This window comes from Paroedura picta, chromosome 8 (assembly GCF_049243985.1).
Source record: "Paroedura picta isolate Pp20150507F chromosome 8, Ppicta_v3.0, whole genome shotgun sequence".
NCBI lineage: Eukaryota > Metazoa > Chordata > Lepidosauria > Squamata > Gekkonidae > Paroedura > Paroedura picta.
In genome coordinates, this window is record NC_135376.1 from 4,285,020 (window position 1) to 4,306,242 (window position 21,223).

At 50.6% G+C, this 21,223-nt stretch overlaps 1 protein-coding gene across 7 annotated transcripts in view; it reads right to left on the reverse strand.

Moving 5' to 3' along the window:
* Window positions 1-421: 421 nt before the first annotated feature.
* Window positions 422-21,223, reverse strand: part of ABCC5 (ATP binding cassette subfamily C member 5) — a 60,396-nt gene continuing 39,594 nt past the window's right edge. For all 7 annotated transcript variants that reach the window (XM_077348124.1, XM_077348123.1, XM_077348125.1 and 4 more), the window contains 17 exons: window positions 20,576-20,648; window positions 18,979-19,182; window positions 17,734-17,877; window positions 16,561-16,663; window positions 15,415-15,599; window positions 14,791-14,937; window positions 14,030-14,159; window positions 11,794-11,947; window positions 11,555-11,683; window positions 10,001-10,187; window positions 8,319-8,408; window positions 7,253-7,442; window positions 6,546-6,705; window positions 5,728-5,806; window positions 4,845-4,958; window positions 3,809-3,973; window positions 422-2,011 (listed from right to left, as the gene is read on the reverse strand). In XM_077348124.1, the coding sequence (XP_077204239.1) occupies window positions 1,910-2,011; window positions 3,809-3,973; window positions 4,845-4,958; window positions 5,728-5,806; window positions 6,546-6,705; window positions 7,253-7,442; window positions 8,319-8,408; window positions 10,001-10,187; window positions 11,555-11,683; window positions 11,794-11,947; window positions 14,030-14,159; window positions 14,791-14,937; window positions 15,415-15,599; window positions 16,561-16,663; window positions 17,734-17,877; window positions 18,979-19,182; window positions 20,576-20,648 (2,356 nt within the window). In that variant the 3' untranslated portion in view covers window positions 422-1,909. The remainder of the gene's footprint in view (window positions 2,012-3,808; window positions 3,974-4,844; window positions 4,959-5,727; window positions 5,807-6,545; window positions 6,706-7,252; window positions 7,443-8,318; window positions 8,409-10,000; window positions 10,188-11,554; window positions 11,684-11,793; window positions 11,948-14,029; window positions 14,160-14,790; window positions 14,938-15,414; window positions 15,600-16,560; window positions 16,664-17,733; window positions 17,878-18,978; window positions 19,183-20,575; window positions 20,649-21,223) is intronic.

Consider the following 21,223-nt stretch of genomic DNA (forward strand, 5'->3'; position numbering starts at 1 on the left):
CGAGGTGCAAGAAGATCTCCCATCTAACACCAGATGTCCAGTGTGGGATAGTCTAGCCTGGAGAACCAGGCTTAAATTCCCCGCTCTTTCACATGCAGCCAGCTGGGTGACCTTGGGCTAGTCACAGTCCCGTTAGAGCTGTTCTCACAGACCAGTTCTCGCAGAGTTCTCAGCCACAGGGTGTCTTGTTGAGGGGAGAGGAAGGAAAAGGTGTTTTTGAGCCACTTTGGGACTCCTTCCGGTCATGAAAAGTGGGGTATAAAGAATCCCAGCCTTCCTTCTTCAGTTCTTCTTGGTACAGACAGAAATGAATTTCTAGCGTTGCCATCATTTGGAAGTAACAGCATTTGACACACACACACACACACACACAACCTTTAAATAATGTTTTTTTAAACAAACTGACACCTTCACACGAAAGTTTACAAAACCCAAAATAGTTTTTATTCACTTTTTCGGATTCTTTTCCCTCTCAACAGTTGGCAAACATGCTAAGGCTATGAAACGTCAGGCCTGGACAGTAAAACAAAAAAGAACAACCCCCAAACCAAAAAGGAAAACATGTGACGCTGATCCATGTTAAAAAGTCACAGCTATTACAAGATCGACCGTGCTACTGGCCCACACAACAGGGATGGCGTGCAGTCACCATGGTAACATACCACACAGGACTCCGCAACCTGAGGTAGGTCTCTTTACAGTAAGAAAAATAAAACTTCCTACACCAGTGCTGAACCCTGATCGGCAGGAGCCTGATTTTACTGTTTAAAGGCAAATTGCTGGGGGCGGGGGGCGGGGGGGTGGGGTTATTAACGTCATATTAGCCCAAGTGGAAACCTTTAAATGTCACACATCGATCAAAGCCAGCCTTGAGGTATTAGCATCTCTAAGACCAACAATTCAGCTGAGGCAGCTTTGAAACTACAGGATCCGGCTGCAGGGACCCCACTACCGTGAGAAGTTCGTGGCTACCGTTAACCTATGGTTCTGGATAATGGTGGTCAGCCGGGGAAATCAGAGGAGCTGGCCTTCCATTCGTAACGCCGGGAAACCTCTTCTGGCAGAGAATGTTCTTTTCGCTTTCTTAGCTGCATAAAGGTGCATAAATTCCGCTACCGCCAGATCCCGCTTCTGAAAACGAAGAACCAAAAAAAACCCCGCCCTGCCGTGGCTCTTACCGCCTGCCCTAGGAACGGCCCCGACACTGCGACAGGTTGTAGCACAACCACATCATGTTGGCAGAGAGTGCCTCTCCCCCCCCCCCCCCCAGCCCCGGTGCAAGGACAAAAAACCAAGAAGACACAAAGAAGGCCGGATCGCAGGGCTTCGCTTCCGTCCGGAGACCTGGGGAGACAGCCGGCCGCGAGAGACAAGAAAGACGTGTGGCGCGGCAAACGCCGGGATTTCCCAGTACCATAAAACTGTACAAAAACCGCTAGAAAAGAATACGCGCTGGTATTAACGCAGCGCTTATTTTAATATAAAATAAACAGCTTACATTTCCACTGTAAATATAGGCTATGTACAGAATTCTGTATAGATATAACTACATGTATAAAGCTTCAATATAGGCCTCTTGATACATTTATCGTTTTTTGGCTCCCTGAGCCATTTTTCGTAGAGTGCATTTCATAACAAAACAAAACAGAAATTAGTAACAAGGAGATGGAATATAAATACAATAAAAGCCATGAAGAATCCTCCTTACAGTACTTATTTGGGGGGGGGGGGGGAAGAAAACACCCAAAACCCTCAGGTCCTGACCCACAATGCTAAAAATTAAAAAGAGGAGAGGCGATGAACTCTTGGGAGGACGTGGAGACGGAGGAGGAAGAGGAGGAGCTCTGCCTGCCGTAGGCAGGAAGTGGTCACCTCCCGGTTTAAAGTGACGTCATTTTTTCCTGAAAGTTTAGCCCTTAACAGTCAGCTTGTTTTCGGCAGCAGCAAACATGGCGGAGAAACGGGAGTTCTCGTTCGACAGGAGCGCGGATGGGGTGTCGAATTCCACCACCTGGAACAAAGGAGAGGGGGAGAACATCAGGGAGGCTAAGAAAAGAAGCACGGTTTGGTTTGCCAGAGTTTCACGGTCCGGAACGTGGCAGCACCTACCCAAGTGATGCAGATTCAGAACAGAAGGGGCCTTGGTGGATCGTCTAAGCTTGGTTCTCTACAACAGTGGTCCCCAACCTTTTTATCACCGGGGACCACTCAACGCCTGACAATTTTACTGAGGCCCGGTGGGGGGGGGGTAGTTTACTCCTCTACTCTCAACCACTGCCCTAACGCTCTCTGATCGCTATGGTAATGTTTAAACATCCCTTCAAAATAAGATACAGACACACCACAACAATGAACATAAGGAACATTTTATTTTCATGGAAATTTAAACTCATGACAATGACAAATCAATGGGAACCCTGAGCTTGTTTCTCTGCAATGAGACAATGACACCCGAAGTGTGTTGTAAAGGGCTGGGGGGGATGAAGTAAAGGGCCTGGGGGGGGAGAAGGCATCCTTCGTGGCCCACCTCCAATTAGTCGACGGACCACATGTGGTCCGCGGCCCACAGGTTGGGGATCGCTACTCTACAACATGGTGCCTCTTAGGCTAATGTGTCTCTTAGTAATCATTTGCTGATCAAGCCTGGCCCGGGGGGGGGGGGTGTGAGGGGGAAGATAACATCCAAAATGTTTTGAATGAATCGGAGAAAAAAAATCAATGATTTTCAGGTTGTTTGGTACCCTCACACTGACTAGCCAGCATGGTGTAGGGGTTAAGAGCAGTGGCTTCTAATCTGGCAAGCCGGGCTTGATTCCCGGCTCCTCCACGTGCAGCCAGCAAGTCACAGCCCTGATAGAGCTGTTCTGAGTGAGCAGTCCTGTCAGAGCTCTCTCAGCCTCACCTACCTTATAAGGTGTCTGTTGTGAGGACAGGAAGCGAAGGTATTTGTAAGCTGCTGAGACTCCTACGGGCAGTGAAAAGCAGGGTGCAAAACCCAACTCTTCTTCAAAGCACTGAGCCCTTTTAGGGCAGGTGTAAGTATTTGGCCTTTCATTCTGGGTTTGATTCCCCACCTTGAGCTAGTCAGAGTTATATTAGAGGGTGGTATCACACAGCAGTTCTCTCAGAGCTCTCTAAGCCAACGAACTCACAGGGTGTCTGTTGTGGGGGGAGGAAGCGAAGGTGATCTGTATGTCGCTTTAAGACACCTGGTAGTGCAAAGTGGGATATAAAACCCAGCTCCTCTTTTTGTGCATGCAACCAAGAAAATAATAACAAGCTCTTCATCTATATAATTTTAAATTTAATGTATATACCGATTGCTTTTCTGTAATCCACACTGTAAACTGCCTCGAGTCCTTTTAGGAGCAGGACAGAATAAAAATCTAATAATAAATAAATCTATTCAAAGTAAAATGGTGATTATTGGAACATTAGTATTCCACATAGGAAAGGGGAGGAAGGGGGGGGAGAGAGAGAGAGAAAATCCTGATCCCATCTAACTAGAATGCAGAGAACATACCTGCTGTCATGTTGCCAAAGATCAATTCTCTGGCAGCGTGTGTAGGTAGGGGCTCTTTAAAAAAAGCAGGAAGGAAGGGAAGGTTTGGGACTGAACCTGGGGCCTTCTGCATGCCAAGCAGATATTCTTTCCAGTGAGCTCCAGCTGCCTTCTTCACGTTCAGGTGTGATAAATAACAGTGAAGCCGAGCCAATCCCAGCCTCCCCTCAGCTGCTTAGCCGCCCACCCTCCCCTCTGCTGCCCAGCTGCACTGCTGCATCCCCTCGGCTTCGTTTCAACCCTGACCTGTCCTTGCACCAGCACCATGATCCGGTCGGAGCCCAGGACCGTGTGTAAGCGGTGAGCGATGGTCAGCATCGTGCAGTCGGCGAAGGCCTCTCTGATCGTCTCCTGGATCAGCAGATCGGTCTCTGTGTCCATCGCGGCTGTCGCTTCGTCCAGGATCAAGACCTGAGCGCAGCACGAAAGAGACCAGAAATGAAGGTGTGCCTCCCTTTCCACACGAGGCATCAAGAAGTTGCTGCAGTCAATGGCGATGCGATGGTAACCAAAGTTATTCAGGGAACGCCCAGGTGGGAGGGCACGGGAATGGAAAAAGGAGGAAAAAGCCCACTTCTCCTTGTAGCCTTGCAGTGGCTTTCTAGGCTCTGGTTTGCTCTACTCAGCGGCCTTTCTCAATTTACCACTGAGAAATCCCTGAAACATTCTTCAGGCTTCAAGAAACCCCACAAGTGGCACGATTGTGCAGAGTATGGATGGGAAGCCTAGCTCTAGACATGCCCACCTGGGGTTCTCCATCTTTGGAAAAATTTAAACAGAGGCTGATTCTGTGAAGATTCAAGGGTGTGGCAGGTGACAGTGGATGAGCGAGAGGGTTGTGAATTTCCTGCATAGTGCAGAAGGCTGGACTAGATGACCCAGGAGGTCCCTTCAAACTCTGTTATTCTATTATTCTAAATTCCGTCTAAACATCCGGAAGAAGTTCCTGACAGTTAGAGAAGTTCCTCAGTGGAACAGGCTTCCTCGGGAAATGGTGGGTTCTCCATTTTGGAAATTTTTAAATAGAGGCTGGAGAGCCCTCTGACGGAGAGGCTGATTCTGTGAAGGCTCAAGGGGGTGGCAGGTGACAGTGGATGAGCGAGAGGGTGGTGAGTGTCCTGCACAGTGCAGGGGGTTGGACTAGATGACCCAAGAGGTCCCTTCCAACTCTTGTTATTCTATGATTCTCGGAGCCAGTCAGCCTTTTTCACTGTAGCCGTTGCTCAGGAACGCGGAGCTTCGAATGCAGGACATGAGAGTTTTCCGCCGCTTGCTTGCTCACCTTACAACGACGCAGCAAGGCTCTGGCGATGCACAGCAACTGCCTCTCCCCGACGGAGAAGTTCTCCCCGTTCTCCATCACTTCGGATTCAAGCTTCAAGGGCAGCTGGGAAATCTGGATGGGCACAAGGGAAGGGGATCAACGTGGGGCCTCAGCCGTTTCCGGAACACCTCCGTCTCCACAGGAAGGAAAGGCTCCTGAGCCAGCGTGGGTTCGAGTTCAGCTCTGCCACGCACCCCCCACCCCTGCTCATTCGCCTGAAGCATCCACGCTTTTATCGGGCAACTGCGGCAAGATGCCCGCAGTTCACAGGAAAGGGCCCTTTTGACCATCCCATCAAAGAAGCCTCTTGGGCGGACACGTAAGAAGAGGGCCTTTTCAGTGGTAGCCCCACGATAATGAAAAAGCCTCCCCAAGGAGGCTGCCCTTGGTCTCGACCACCAACAGGCAGCTGAAGACGGTTTTATTCACAATGGCACTTAACTAATGGATTAGCCTCGGCCTCTCTGCCCTGTTGCTGGCCCTCCATAGGAACTGGTTGGCCTTTGTGTGAGATGGGAGGCTGGACTAGATGGACCCCTGGTCTGTTCCAACGAGGGCTCCTCCTATGTTATCGGAGAAGGTCGCAGCTTCTATGCTTTGTTGCTGGCCCTCTAGAGCAGGGGTAGTCAACCTGTGGTCCTCCAGATGTCTGTGGACTACAATTCCCAGGAGCCCCTGCCAGCATTTGCTGGCAGGGGCTCCTGGGAATTGTAGTGCACGGACATCTGGAGGACCACAGGTTGACTACCCCTGCTCTAGAGGGACTGGTTGGCCACTGGGTAAGACAGGAGGCTGGACTGGGTGGACCCTTACTGGTCTGACCCAGCAGGGCCATACTTACGCATTCCTTCATGTGAGTCCGTTCCAAAGCGTCCCAGATCTGATCTTCACTGTACTGGGTGAAAGGATCCAAATTGGACCTAGAGGAAGGGAAAAAGTGTTACAGGAAGTGGCTGCTGATTCCCTGCAAACCAGCCAAATACGGACCCACGAAAACACGAACCGGCGAAGACAAGCGTCCCCCAGACACAGGCTCAGCAGCCAAACTCCTGAGACGTTCAGAATTTAAGTGAGTGGCAGGAAGGACATTGTAGGCACCAGGATACACGAAGCTGCCTCACCAACTACCCAGCCCCCTTTTAACTGGAGATGCCAGGGATCGAACCTGGGACTACGTGTCTGCATCTGGCTCACTCAAACCAAAAAGAGAATTCTGGAAAAATATCTCACCAAGTTTTTCCCATATTTCCAAAGACAAAAACAGATTGTTTGATCCCTTTTGGTGACCAGTCTAGCTGACCTGAATAAAAGCCAATCTTTCCTGTGTCAGTGTTTGGCTCTTGTGGCCCTTTCTGGCACGTCTAGCAAAATGCCGATCGCCACTTTGGGGACAGAAGGTAAATTTCCTCCAGGCCAGACTTTCCTCCAGGGATTCTGGTTTTCTTGGGGGTGGGAGGGGGGGAGGTCATCAACTGGGCAGTGTTGGTGGGCGGGGAGTTATGAATTTCCTGCATGTGCAGGGGGGGTTGGACAAGATTCCCTTGGAGGTCTCTTCCAGCTCCGTGATTCTATGATTCCAAGCAGCCCAGCAACTTGTATTCCAGAGCCACTTGTGCACCGATCCATCCACCTCCTCCCAACTCAGGCTGAGGTACTCACCTCACAGTTCCACTGAACAGCACAGGTTCTTGGGGGATGATGGAGAGCTTGCTCCGGAGATCCGCTAAGCCAATGTCGTTGATTTTCACGCCGTCGATTTTGATGCAGCCTCCCGAGAGTTCGACCAAGCGGAAGAGCGCCATCCCTAGAGAGGACTTCCCTGAGAAAGCAAGGGGAAGGAGTATGAGTGGCCGAATCATAGGTTGAGGACGGCTGATCTAGACCATCTGGAAAGACTGCTGGGCAGAGACCACCTAGGAAGGCTGCCATGGAGAGGCGGGCGCTGATTCACCACCTCTGAAAATCCCTTGCCCTGAAAACTCAGGGAGGGTTGCCGGACGTTGACTGTGATAGGATGGCTCTTCCCACCCCCTACCCTGTCCCGGTTGGTCCAGGCTAGCCCGACCTTGTCCGATCTCAAAAGCTAAGCAGGGTCAGTCCTGGTTGGTATTTGAATGGGAGACGACCAAGGGAGTGCAGGGATGCTAGGCAGACAGACAAGGGTAAACCAACTCTGTTCGCTCATCTCTTGCATTGGAAAGCCCAGGGGGGTGGCTGAACGTCACCTGTGCCTCAATGGAACATTCCACCACCCGTTTTCTCCCATGTGGCCTCTGGGTGGCGCCACCTGCCCTCCTCAAAAGAGACGGGAGGAGGGGTTGGCGACCCAGCCAGGGTTTTTCGTCTTCCGGAAACGCTGTCCTCACCTGACCCCGTTCTTCCCACAATGCCGATCTTCTCCTTGGGCTTGATGGTGAAGGACACTTTCTTGAGGACGAGGGGGAGGTTCTCCCGGTAGCGCATTTCGGCATTTTCAAAGAGGACTTCTCCTTCCTGGGGCCAGTCGGGAGGGGGTGCCTTGTTCTTAATCCGAGCAGGAGCCTCCAGTGAAAGGGTCTTGGGAAGGGGGGGGGGAGAGAGAGAGAGAGAGAGAGCCTCATATGCTTGAGAAAGCAAAACATCACAACCGGAATCAACAGATGACGAAAGAATGCACAAAATTATTTATTTATTTCACTTAGACCAGCGGTTCTCAACCTTCCTAATGCTGCGACCCTTTAACACAGTTCCTCATGTTGAGGTGACCCCCAACCATAAAATGATGCCAGGGTTCTTTCACAGAAATTAAACCGAAACGGACCAATGTTGTGAAGATCCACTGTTCATGATTGTATATAAATTGGGTTTTCCCCCCGGGGTTTATCAGTTCAGTTCTGCCTCTTGTCCCACCATGCCGATCTCGCTCTTTTCCGCTGCTCCAAACAGACAAACGCTCTATCTCGATCTACCCCGCAAGACTGTTGTGTGGCGCCTGCAGGAGAAGTGGCAACAGTGGCGGCACCCCCCCCCCCCGGCCAAGCTGCTTGCCCTGCCGAACCCCCTGTGAATGGGTCATTCGACCCCCAAAGGGGTCTCGATCCCCAGGTTGAGAACCACTGCCCATCGACGTATATTTACGGCACAATTGTGACTTCTCTCTGCGGCCGAGATTTATTCATTCATTCCATTTGTACGCTGCCCCTCACTATGCCGTCTCGGTGCTGGCATGGGGACCGTGGTAATTGCAGTCCACAGACATTTGGAGAACCACTGTTTGGACACCCCAGGACCAGACGCTCAAAGGAGCCCCTCAAGAAGCACAAATGAGTAAGGACTGACATGTGCTTAATACAGCCCCACAAAAGGAATCCTTCAAAAGGATGGGTAGGAAACCCACCTGGCTCCCTTCCAGAAGCAACACATTAAGGCGTCAAGAGAATTTATTTTGGATACCTTGATATAATGGTCGATTCTCTCCACGGAAGTGAAACGGGCCTCCGTCTCCGACGCCAGCCTGACTGTGAACTGGAACAAGCCTGTCAGCTGGAAAAGAAACAGACAGTACTTGAACTGCCCTCAGCGGTAACAACCGGGTATTCGTTGATGGGCCTATCAGGCTCCTCTAACAACAGCAGCGCTCCCTATATTATTATTATTGTTATTATTAAATTTATGTCCTGCCTCCTCCCAGAGGCTCGAGGCGGGTCACATAAAAACCAGTCCCCTAAAACAATAAAAGCACAATAAAACATAATACAATTAATACAAAAATTAAGACAAGAATGGCGGCAAAATTCAATGTAACTAACCCAATTCCACACCCCCTAAGAAGGGCAAGGGAGGGGGCAGAGGACAGACGCAACCGTCACATTTGTCAGGGGGGGGGCTACATCTTCTTGCTGCCCAGCCTCAAACGAAAGCCTGGCGGAAGAGCTCCGTCTTGCAGGCCCTGCGGAATGATGACAATTCCCGCAGGGCCCTCAGCTCTTCCGGGAGCTCATTCCACCAGGTTGGGGCCAGGACCGAAAAGGCCCTGGCCCTGGTCGAGGCCAGGCGAGTTTCCTTGGGACCGGGAATGGCCAATAGGTTAGCCCCCGCAGAGTGTAAGGCCCACATGCCCTTAAACCCAAGTGTTGTCTTAAGCCACTCTTCAATGCAACAGTTTTGCAGAGAGAGAGAGACAGAGACATAGAGGGAGAGACAGAGATGTACAGAAACCATTTAAAAGGCTGCAATTTCTCATGGCTGGAAAGCGCCATTAAAGAATCCAAGCGTATTTTGAATTGTGGTGTTTCTGTCAGGACCTAGAGTAGCAGAACAGACATAAAAATACCAGCTGGTTTAGCTATCAGGGCAAAACACTATGAGCTTAGGAAATATTGACGCCACGTAAAACAAGTTGCATCAGATTCAAGATTCTCTGGCTTCACCACTGCCTTGATTCTCACACTCGCAGCCTAACCCAGAGTTGTTGTAAGGATAAAAGGGAGGAGGTCACAATATCGTGGGCCACTTTGGGTCCAAAGTGGGGTAGAAAGTAAATAAATTCTGTAGCACCCTGCCTTCCGAACTTGCTTTCCGTAAGTGGCAACAGCCTCCCTTCAAAGAGGCACTGAGGTTTTTAAAAACCAAATCCATTTCCTTTCCTCTGTGGAAGGTCTGCTGTTGGCCATGCTATGGATGTCCCTTCTCCTGAGCACTTGGCATGCTCGTGAACATTCTACACCACCGCGCCACTTTAACCAGCAGCTCAAAGGGAAGGCAGAGAAGGGAGAGTTTTCAGCTTTTCTGTTCAAACCGTGGTTTTAGGGTTTTAGGGTTGCGCGCTTCGGCCGCTTTGGTGAGCACCAAAGTCTGAGGCAGCTACTGCTGTGGAGGGGCGCCAAGGAGCGCCCGCACGCAGACACAGAGCTCTGCACCCTATGTACAGGCACTGGCAGACACGGCATCAGCAGCACTGCCCCTCCTCTCCCCTCCGTGTCGCTGGCTGCCTAGGGCTTCAGTGCTTGCTGAAGCGTGCCAGAGCACGCGACCCTAAGTGCTCTTGTGATGCTGTAGCACCGTTGCCTGCAGCTTGGGTTCCAGAAACACAACTGCATCTCTAAAAATATGCTTCACCCGAGGGAAACAGTCACCTGGACAGCATAGGAGATGGCGAGCCCAGCATAGGCAGGGGAGATCTGCCCGTGCATCAAGACTATCATCAGCCCCGTGGTCGTAATGAGGGCAATGCTGACAATATCCAGCCTCACAGCAAGCCACCGCATGGCACAGCTGAACAGGAACAAGGGTGCCTGGTTGTCATCCAGCAACTCCTGGTACCTGGAAGAGAGAGATGGGGGATGGTACACTCAAAACAATGGAATCCCCAGGACTCAACAGGGATATTGGTTTCTTATCTTACCATGTATGCTAGCCTTATTCAGCTCTTACATCTGCATCCCTTGTTTTATTTTTAAAGTTTATTTATTATTTCATTCTGTTCACAAGAAGAGTTGATTTTGTACCCCACTTTTCACTGCCCAAAGGAGTCTCCAAGAGGCTTACATTCGCCTTCCCTTTCCTCTCCCCACAATAGACACCCTGTGAGGTGGGTGAGGCTGAGAGAGTCCTGATATTCCTGCTTGGTCAGAACAGCTTTATCAGTGCCACGGTGAGCCCAAGGTCACCCAGCTGGTTGCATGTGGGAGAGGAGTGGAGAATCAAACTCGGCTGGCCAGATTAGAAGTCCACGCTCCTAATCACTACACCTAACTGGTGATGGTCCTGGAAGGGTTTCCCAAATGAATGGGAGTTAATTAATTTTAATGTATTCTTAAAATTAGCTAAAAATCTAATAGGGTGATATGACCATATATGGTCATGTTGACCTCCTCTGAAAATGGCCAATGTTTGGCCTGGAGGGGATGTGAAGGGGAGGGCCCCTGGGTGGGTGTGGCCACAGCTCTGCTTCCCAACCATTTCCTGCACAATTGTTCTGCTTCCGGAATTTCTCAAAGCCTGAAGACTGTTTCAGGGGTTTCTCAATGGTAGAAAAGATGCCCTAGGAATCTTATTTTAGACTAGCAAACAGGGTGGAAGCCCAGCAGCACACCTACCCTCAATGTCTCTGTTCAGTTTTGGCCACCCCAGTTGAAGAGGGATGGTTGACAAACTGGAGCGTGTCCAGAGGAGGGCAACAAAGATGGTGAGGGGTTTGGAGACCAAGACATATGAAGAAAGGTTGGGGGAGCCTGGTCTGTTTAGCCTAGAGAGGAGATGACTGAGAGGGGATTTGATAGTTATCTTCAAGTATATAAAAGGGTGCCATATGGAGGATGGAGCAGAGTTGTTCTCTCTTGCCCCAGAGGGATGGACCAGAACGAATGGAATGAGATTAATTCAAAAGAAATTCCGTCTCAACATCCGGAAGAAGTTCCTGACAGTGAGAGTGGTTTCTCAGTGGAACAGGCTTCCTCGGGAGGTGGTGGGTTCTCCATCTTTGGAGATTTGTAAGCAGAGGCTGGAGAGCCCTCTGACGGGGAGGCTGATTCTGTGAAGGCTCAAGGGGGTGGCAGGTGACAATGGATGAGCGAGAGGGTTGTGAGTGTCCTGCATAGTGCAGGGGGTTGGACTAGATGACCCAGGAGGACCCTTCCAACTCTATGATTCTCTATGATTCCAACGTCTGCGAATCGCCGGACACTCACCTGTGCAGGAATTCCTGCCCTTTATTGTAGGCATGGATCGTAGACAGGCCTTGGATGCTCGAGGTGATGTGAGAAAGGAACGGAGACTGACTGATGTTGTCCAGACGTTTCAGCTCCCGAATGAAGACTCTGAAGGGGGGGGGGGGGGAGGGAGGAATCAAACATGCCCGAAAATTCCAGATCTGCTGCTATATCATCAGCGGACTGCAGAGCCCCTTCTGAGCCACCGTCCTGTTTACCTGGACACAACGTGCAGGATGGTAAAAAGGATGACGAGGGGCCCGACAGCCATCAGGAACCAGGGGAAGACGCCAGCGATCACTCCCGCGCAGAAGAACACCAGGATCACATTCTGGATGAACATTTCAGCTTGGAACGGCAGGCGGACGTCGACTAGGAGAGAGAGAGAGATGGCCTTGCTCAGTTGAACAAACGCTAACCAACCAACCAACCAACCAATGGGGCGACTGATTTAATGGTCCTGGTTCAGCCTTCTTTTAGAAGTTAAGAGTCCCTCGCATCCAAAAGATAGAAACTACACTCTGTCGAGACGGTAAAAATGTATTCAGACTCATCCGTTAAGGGAATTAGAACATATGAGGAGCCATGTTGGATCCGGCCAATGGCCCATCCGGACCAACACTCTGGGCCACACAGTGGCCAAAACTCAGGCGCCTTCAGGAGGTCCACCAGTAAGGCCAGAACAGCAGAAGCCCTCCCATGGTTGCCTCCTGAATACCAAGAAGACAGAGCATCCCTGCCCCAGACATAAGAAGAGAAGCCATGTTGGATCAGACCAGTGACTCATCCAGCCCAACACTCTGTGTCACACAGTGGCCAAAACTCAGGTGCCCTCAGGAGGTCCACCAGCAGGGCCAGAACTCCAGAAGCTCTCCCACTGTTGCCTCCAAAGCACCAAGAAGACAGAGCATCCCTGCCCCAGACAGAGCCACTGACGAGCCTCTGCTCCCTGTTTATCCAGTCCCCTCTTGAAGCTGTCTATGGCTTCTTCCAGTAGTGAGTTCCAAGCGTTAATTACTCTTTGAATTGTCCTCAACTCATTGGGCACCTCGGGGTCCTACAAGAACGGCTGCATTTGTGGTGGTCCTTGTGATTACTGTGCAGGCCCAGAGAGTGCTACACTTCCTGCCTCTTTATGCGGCAAGACAGTGGAGCAAGGCAAGGAGGAGACAATATTTTCATGGTCTGCTCCTCACCATGGTACACTTTTGGAAGCGGCCTCCATCCTGTCTACTGGCCACAGTCCTGGCTAGGCACAGAGGATTGGGTTCCGATGAGTTGAAAAGCACCCGAATCAGTGCCGACTGGGGTACTTTTCGGCTTATCCAAGCCAAACTGCCTTTCCCCTGCATTTAAACGGTCCAAATCATAGAATCATAGAATTGGGAGGGACCTCCAGGGTCATCTCTAACCCCCTGCACAATGCAGGGACCCACAACGACAACTCACAAAACCAGCGGCAAGTGAATCACCAGTTGGCAATTGGACCACCATTCCGCCTTTTTAAATGCATCCCCGCCACAACCACTTTCTCAGGCAGCTTGGAGAGGGATTTAAAGGGAACGGCAGCCTGTCGTTATCAGCGGTTTGGTGAGTGCTCTCTTCCTGCCATTCTAAGGTAGTTAGAGATACTCTCTGTTGCCTGAGAGGGGGGGCTGGGGGAGAATGTGCCCAGCCTTCCCCCCCCCCCTTGAAACGTTTTGGATTTGTCTGAATCCTAAAACGTGAAGAGGTACTCGTGTGATCTTGACGTCAGTGAGGTCGTGACCCCTCTTCCCATCACAGGATTAATGTCACCTGTTTGAAGCCCGATGAGTCTAAGCTTGAATAAAAATTACAATTACTGTCCTGGATTCGTCGGTAGAGTTTAAACATGTAAAGCAGGGGTAAGTCAACCTGTGGTCCTCCAGATGTTCATGGGCTACAATTCCCATGAGCCCCTGCCAGCACGCTGGCAGGGGCTCATGGGAATTGTAGTCCATGAACATCTGGAGGACCACAAGTTGACTACCCCTGATGTAAAGGACGAGTAGAGCACCGGCTGCTGAAAGGATTAATAGCTTTATTGAGTAGAGAACCATTTATGTAAAGAAGGTAGGAGGAGAGAGAGAGAGCGTCCTAACAGTTTAACAGACTAACTGTTCTTCTGGAGGCAATGGGCCACCTCGTGCCTCGAAAAGCCCAAGGGAAGAAACGTAATGGGATCGCCATGTGTCACTTGTGACTTGACGGCACACTCAAGGATTGTCTGCTGACGTCCGCTTTCCGGAGTCTCCAGCAGGCACAGGTCTTCCCAAGCACGGGTTGTACAACATCCCTTTCAGTAGAGGCGCACAAGACTGAACGTGGCAATGTTCCGCGCATGGAGGAGGCGCTCTGCCAGTGGACCGCACACGGTGCAGAGAAGGGAGGGTAGGGGGTCACGAAAGCAAGACCCGAAACCAAACGAGTTACCTTCGTCCATGTCTTTGGAGAACCGGTTGAGAATCCGCCCGGTCGGCGTGGTGTCAAAAAACTTCATAGGGCTGCGAAGGATCCGTCGGAAGAGCTGATCGTGGAGCCGGGAGGAGGCTCTCAACGTCCCCTGCAGCGAAGGAGAAAAGGCCCCGGGAATTGGGACAACGTTTGGCACGGATGCCATGCGGCTGAGCGCCACAGGCCGGAGATCAGGGGTAGTCAAACTGCGGCCCTCCAGATGTCGATGGACTACAATTCCCATGAGCCCCTGCCAGCGTTCGCTGGCAGGGGCTCATGGGAATTGTAGGCCATGGACATCTGGAGGGCCGCAGTTTGGCTACCCCTGCTCCAAAGTAACACAGTTTTAAGTTTTATTTTTCAGCTCTGTCTTAAATTCACTGTCTTAAATTCGCGTTCGCTGGCAGGGGCTCGTGGGAATTGTAGGCCATGGACATCTGGAGGGCCGCAGTTTGGCTACCCCTGCTCCAAAGTAACACAGTTTTAAGTTTTATTATTCAGCTCTGTCTTAAATTGCATGACATTTCATGACCATGCTGTTTGGGTCTCTGGTGATTCTGTCGATATAGAACTGAGTCTGCCTGCCCGCCTGAGCCTGAAATAAGGAACGGTGGCGCTGGACACTGCAAGCAGCCTGGCTCAAAGAGTTCGGGAGCTGAACTAGGCCGCAGGGCTACCACTTCACTCGACGGCGGCCCAAGGGAGGGAGCCGGCCGGCCTCCCGCCCTTCCTGGACGCACCTTGACGAACACGACGCCACGCACAGCCTTCAGAATCAACATGACCCCCATGGAGAGGGCGTAGATGCCAGCGTAGTAGCGCATGTGAGGGTTGTCCTTCATGCTGCTGCTCACGACCGTCCTGTTTCCCAACGTCAAAGTCGTGTTCTGATAAAAAAAAAAAAATAACCAATGTCATGGGACCAAGATGGGGAGATGCGATTGGCCAGCCCCATTTTGGACCACCAATGGACCTCTCTCGCCTGCTTTGGAGCGTTTAGCATTTTTTTCCTGTATCCTTGAAGCAGGGGCCCCCAGTGAGTGGGGGGCTGTTCCCACCAAGGCTTTTTGAGCAGGCAGGTTTTCAAAAATGCACTAGGAAACAGGAGTATGAGGATTAAACACACCCTGAAAAAACAATGTCATGTGAGTCTGCATTGGCCAATCAGAAGTCCTGCTTAGGTAAGCGCCCCACCCGGCCCCGCCCACATTCTGAAAACACCCACCCCCAGCCGGCACCCACTCTGGGGACCACCCCCCCCCCCCAGTTCCGATTAAGGATCTCATTCTGGTCCTCCATCCCGTTCCCCTGGACGATTCCAACCCGCTCTCTGTAGGGGCCCCTGAGGCAGGGGCTGCCCTTACCCCGCTGCCTTGCTTGATCCAGTAACTCAGCCACCAGTTGCTGAAGGCCGTGCTGCCCACGTTCAAGACGAAGAGGGCCACGATGACGAGGAAGGCGATGGGCCCTCCGGCGGCCTGGATGTAGACCCCGTAAACCGACCAAGGCACGGAACCTTTGCCTTTCTCTTCCAGCTGCACCAGCTGGCCTAAACACACACAGAGAAGAGGGGGAGGAAAGTGAACGGAGAACAGGCTGACGGGCAGAGACGGAAATCGGGGAACCCATGAAGCTGCCTCCACCAAGTCAGCCCCTTGGTCCGCCAACGTCACTGTGGCCCTCTACAAAACTGACCGTAAATGTCAGTAAATGTCACTCTGTAAAGTATTGTGGGGAAGGTTTTTTGACTGACATTCCCCACAATACTTTACAGAGCCGGTGGCTCTCTGTCTGTCTGTCTGTCTGTCTGTCTGTCTGTCTGTCTGTCTGTCTGTCTGTCTGTCTGTCTGTCTGTCTGTCTGTCTGTCTGTCTGTCTGTCTGTCTGTCTGTCTGTCTGTCTGTCTGTCTGTCTGTCTGTCTGTCTGTCTGTCTGTCTATCTGTCTATCTATCTATCTATCTATCTATCTATCTATCTATCTAAATTGCTTGATAAGGGTATAAGAAGAAGAAGAAGAAGAAGAGTTGGTTCTTATATGCCGCTTTTCCTACCCGAAGGAGGCTCAAAGCGGCTTACAGTCGCCTTCCTTTTCCTCTCCCCTCAACAGACACCCTGTGGGGTGGGTGAGGCTGAGAGAGCCCTGATATCACTGCCCGGTCAGAACAGTTTTATCAATGTTGTGGCGAGCCCAAGGTCACCCAGCTGGTTGCATGTGGGGGAGCGCAGAATCGAACCTGGCATGCCAGATTAGAAGTCCGCACTCCTAACCACTACACCAAACTGGCTCTCACCACTACACCAAACTGGAATCAACCACTGAAGAAAAATTGTGAAAACGGAGTATATCTAGAAACCGTTTGGGTTGGTCCTTAAAAAATTATTGATATATAAAAATGATTGTACCAATTGCCTTGGAAAGGTTCTGTTTTTCTCTGTCGATGTATAACTGAGATCAAAATTTGCGACTTGGAAAGTAGAGAGCCTGGGAGATGACGCAGGATGCTAATTACCTTCTTCCTTCTTGACCAGCTTCTCTTTCTTCACAGATCCTGATTTGGCGCTTTTATCTTGTGGCCTTTTCAACGAACTGCTTGTATTTTTCTTGACGTTTATCTGAAAACGAGGAAAGGGCGGGGGGGGGGGGGTGGGAAATGAGCAGGATGCAACCCGGCCGAATGTCCAAAGAAAACGGCCTTCTGCAGAACACATTCAGTGGTCCAGGTTTAAGCCCCCGGGTTTATTTCACAACTTTAGGTACAAATGCACAGATTGCTCAGGAGTCCCATAAGGCTGCCTGAAAGTCGGTTCTGCAGAGACGGTCTTGAAGGGGCCAGTGGACTCAAACGGTGTTTTCTGCTGCTTCAGACCCACCTGAATATCACAAAGGGGCCGGGGATGTGCTTCCATGAGCCACTGCTCACCTCTCACAAAAGTTCATACCCTGTCATGAATTTTGTCAATTTTGTCAAGACAGGGGTCAATTGCAATGTCTATTGCAGGGGTAGTCAAACTGCGGCCCTCCAGATGTCCATGGACTACAATTCCCAGGAGCCCCTGCCAGCGAATGCTGGCAGGGGCTCCTGGGAATTGTAGTCCATGGACATCTGGAGGGCCGCAGTTTGACCCTGGTCTATTGCAACTATTGCAGCCTTATGCTCTATTGCAGTGGTTCTCCACCTTCCTAATGCCGTGACCCTTTGATCCAGTTCCTCATATTGTGGTGACCCCAACCATAAAACTATTAAAAAAAACATTAAAAAAAACCCGAAACCAACCAATGGCGTGAAGATCCATCGTTCAAGATTGCATACAAATTGGTTTTCTTCCAGGGTCTCTCAGATCAGTTCTGCCTCTTGTCCCACCGTGCTGATCTTGCTCTTTTCTGCTGCTCCAGACAGACGAACGCTCTATCTTGATCTACCCCGCAAGGCTGTTGTGTGGATGGCGCCTCGCCCCCCAGCCAAACTGCTTGCCCTGCTCCAACCCCTGTGAAAGGGACATTCGACCCCCAAAGGGGTACTAACCCCCAGGTTGAGAACCACGGCTCTACTGCAACTATCTTACGAGGGAGGGGGGGGAGTGCATGAAGACTCCCACAAGCAGAGTCCTGACAAATATTTTATGGAGAGCAGGTGGGAGAAGAAGACGGCTGCCTATGCTTTAGCGGCCCTCGTGCTGGGTACCTCCACGTGTGGCGTCTCTCCCAGCTGCAGGTTGTTGAAGATGGCTGCGTAGTCCCTGTTCAGCTTCATGAGATCCTCGTGGCTTCCCTGCTCCGTGATGCAGCCCTCCTTCATGAAGACCACTTCGTCACAGTCCACGAGATACTGCAGAGCGTGGCCAGGGAAGGAAAGGAGCAGAAACATGCACAGATACTTGGCAGAGCGTCCCCTCCCTTCTTTGTAGGCAGGAGAAAAGAAAATACAGAAGGGGGCACCTAACGAAGCCCCACATTCCCCCCCCCATTACGATATTTAGGCTATTTGTGAAAAAAAAGAAGCGTCTGCCAAGATGCTCTGCTAAAGGTGCTTCCCTCAATAAGGAAAGCTACAGGGCCTTTTTGGTAGCAGCCCCATCATTTTGGAGATGGTCCTTCAGACTACCCTGTTCCAAGTCATTCAGGATATTATTATTATTATTATTATTATTATTATTATTATTATTATTATTATTATTATTATTATTATTATTTCTTAACCACAACTCTCAGCGTACCGGCTCATGACGGGTTACAATACAAAAAGTCCCAAAAAAATAACCCCCATTGAAACCATACAAAATACTACATAGAAACCCCCAATATGGCAGAGAGATACTTTCTCTAACAGAAGAATATGAAGAGCTGGTGTATTAAAACCCCACTTTTCACTATCCAAAGGAATCTCAAAGCAGCTTACAATCACCTTCCTTTCCACTCCCCACAACAGACACCCTGGGCAGTAGAGGAGGTTGAGAGCGCTCTTGACAGAACTGCTCTGTGAGAACAGTTCTAAAAGGACTGTGACTAGCCCAAGCTCATCCAGTTGGCTGCATGTAGAGGAATGGGGAATCAAACTCGGCTCCCCAGATTGGAGGCCTCTGCTCTTAAAAACCACACCATGCTGGCTAGACCTACAAAGGGGTCCTTCCCCCCAACGTGAAGGAAAGGATAACATTTATTTTTCTACCCTATCAAATATACTGGGCTGGGGAGAAGAGAGAAGACTAGGGTGTCCCTAGATTGACTCTGGCAACTCCTAAGCTACCAACAACATTTTCATGGTATGAGCTTTTGGAGAGCCAAAACTTGAAACGAAAGGAGCTTTGACTCTTGAAAACTCATACCCTGAAAATCCGGATGGTTTCTTGGGGCTGCTGGACCAGATTCCAGCTGTTCCGCTGCAGACTAACATAGAGCTACGCTCTGAAAACCATCCGCGCAGGAGTACCTGTAGCTGATGAGTGATGAATAAGACTGTTTTCAACTTCAGGTGCTTCCGGATGGCGCTGTTGAAGATGTGGTTGCCGACGTGGGCGTCCAAGGCACTGAGAGGGTCGTCGAGGATGTAGATGTTGTTCTCGCTGTACAGAGCCCGGGCAAGGCTGATCCTCTGGCGCTGCCCCCCACTCAGGTTTGCCCCACGCTCACCAATCTGGAAGAAGAGCTGGTTTTTATATCTCATGTTTCAGTGCCCAAAGGAGTCTCCAAGCGGCTGACAATCGCCTGCCCTTCCTCTCCCTGCGAGGGCTCGGGAAGAACTGCTCAGCAAAACCTGCTCTAGCAGGACTGTGGCGGAACATAATTCCTTGAACCCTTTCTTTGGCGACTGGACTTATTGCAAAATGAAGGGCCCAATCTTCATTTTGATCTATTTATCATTACATTTCTATACCGCCCCTTTCAGTAGGACCGACTCGGGAGGTTCACATCATTTAATTAAAACATGATCAAAATTAGTAGATGAAAACGATTAGAACAGTTGAAAATACTCTAGAACGGCATCCGCCAAAGAACAAAGTTTCGGCATCCCACCTAAACCCTTCGGGGATGGGCTGTTCTTAGGGAGGGCCCAAGCAATGGTATCATTCAGTCATCCACGGGCCCCAACCAAAAGCCTGGCAGAAGAGCTCCGTCCTAAAATCCTAGAATTATAGAGTTGGAAGGGACCTCCTAGGTCATCTAGTCCAACCCCCTGCACTGTGCAGGACACTCACAACCCTCTCGCTCATCCACTGTAACCTGCCACCCCCTTGAGCCTTCACAGAATCAGCCTCTCCATCAGATGGCTCTCCAGCCTCTGTTTAAGAATCTCCAAAGATGGAGAACCCGCCACCTCCCGAGGAAGCCTGTTCCACTGAGAAACCGCTCTAACTGTCAGGAACTTCTTCCGGATGTTTAGACGGAATTTCTTTTGAATAAATTTCATCCCTTTGGTTCTGGTCCATCCTTTGAAACTAGGAGGGCTCCTGTACAGCTCTTCCGGGAGCTCGTTCCACCAGATAGGGGCCTCTGTTATTGGCACATCCTGCCCTTTCTCCACGGAACAACCCTCTGGTGGTACAAGAGCCCTACGGAACAGCTTTGACCAGTGAGGTGAGGGTTTCTATCACCAGCCTACTCTAAGGCAGGAGTAGTCAACCTGTGGTCCTCCAGATGTTCATGGATTACAATTCCCATGAGCCCCTGCCAGCGTTTGCTGGCAGGGGCTCATGGGAACTGTAGTCCATGGACCTCTGGAGGACCACAGTTTGACTACCCCTGCTCTAAGGCATGTTTCAGAGGCTGCTCAAAAAAGTGGAGGCTGGTCTAACAAAACGTTTAAAAAAATCAACATATTGTTTACATTCTTTTCTTGCTTACGTACACGGATGTTGCATTTAGCTATTGCTAAAGCAACTTACAAATCTGCAGGGCCGACCAAATCGCCAGTGGCCAATCAGAAACCCTGTTGGGTGAAAGCCCCACCCACCTTCTCAAGATGCTTGGCAGGCCTCTGGTGCTCACAGGCACCCCCCGTGGGGAATTCAGGCCAACCAGAGTCCTACCTCTGTCAGGTCTCCATTGGGCAGGATCGCCAGGTCAGGTCTGAGGCAGCAGTCATTCAGCACAGTATTATACCTGGCGGGACATGGATAGAGAAAGAGGTTCTTAGAAAAGAGCAGTCCAACGGCGTTAGCATTTCCACCGTGTCCATGGGGTTGGGTGATTTAAGAATAGCTAGAACGGCTCGGAGGGAAAAAGCAAAAAAAAATTGAGTCAAGGACGATGGAGTTTCTTCCATTTCCTTTTCTTCAGAAAAACTGAGCCAAGGGACACTGGGTTTCTTCCCTCCCATCCCCATTCCTCCAGGGACTATTTTCTCTTCTCAAACAGATGGATTTCCAAAGGGGAAAAAATGGAATTCTGGTGAGGAAGCTTAAAGTCTCTCTTTTTATGTATATACCTATTGGGACACGCACACAAATAAGAAACAAAAGTCCCTTTCAGGCAAAGGCTTAGAACAGGGGTAGTCAAACTGCGGCCTTCCAGATGTCCATGGACTACAATTCCCAGGAGCCCCTGCCAGCATTCGCTGGCAGGGGCTTCTGGGAACTGTAGTCCATGGACATCTGGAGGGTCGTAGTTTGACTACCCCTGGCTTAGAAGATGATTCTGGTTGCCTTTCACTCAGTTTTAACTGCACAGTGGCAACA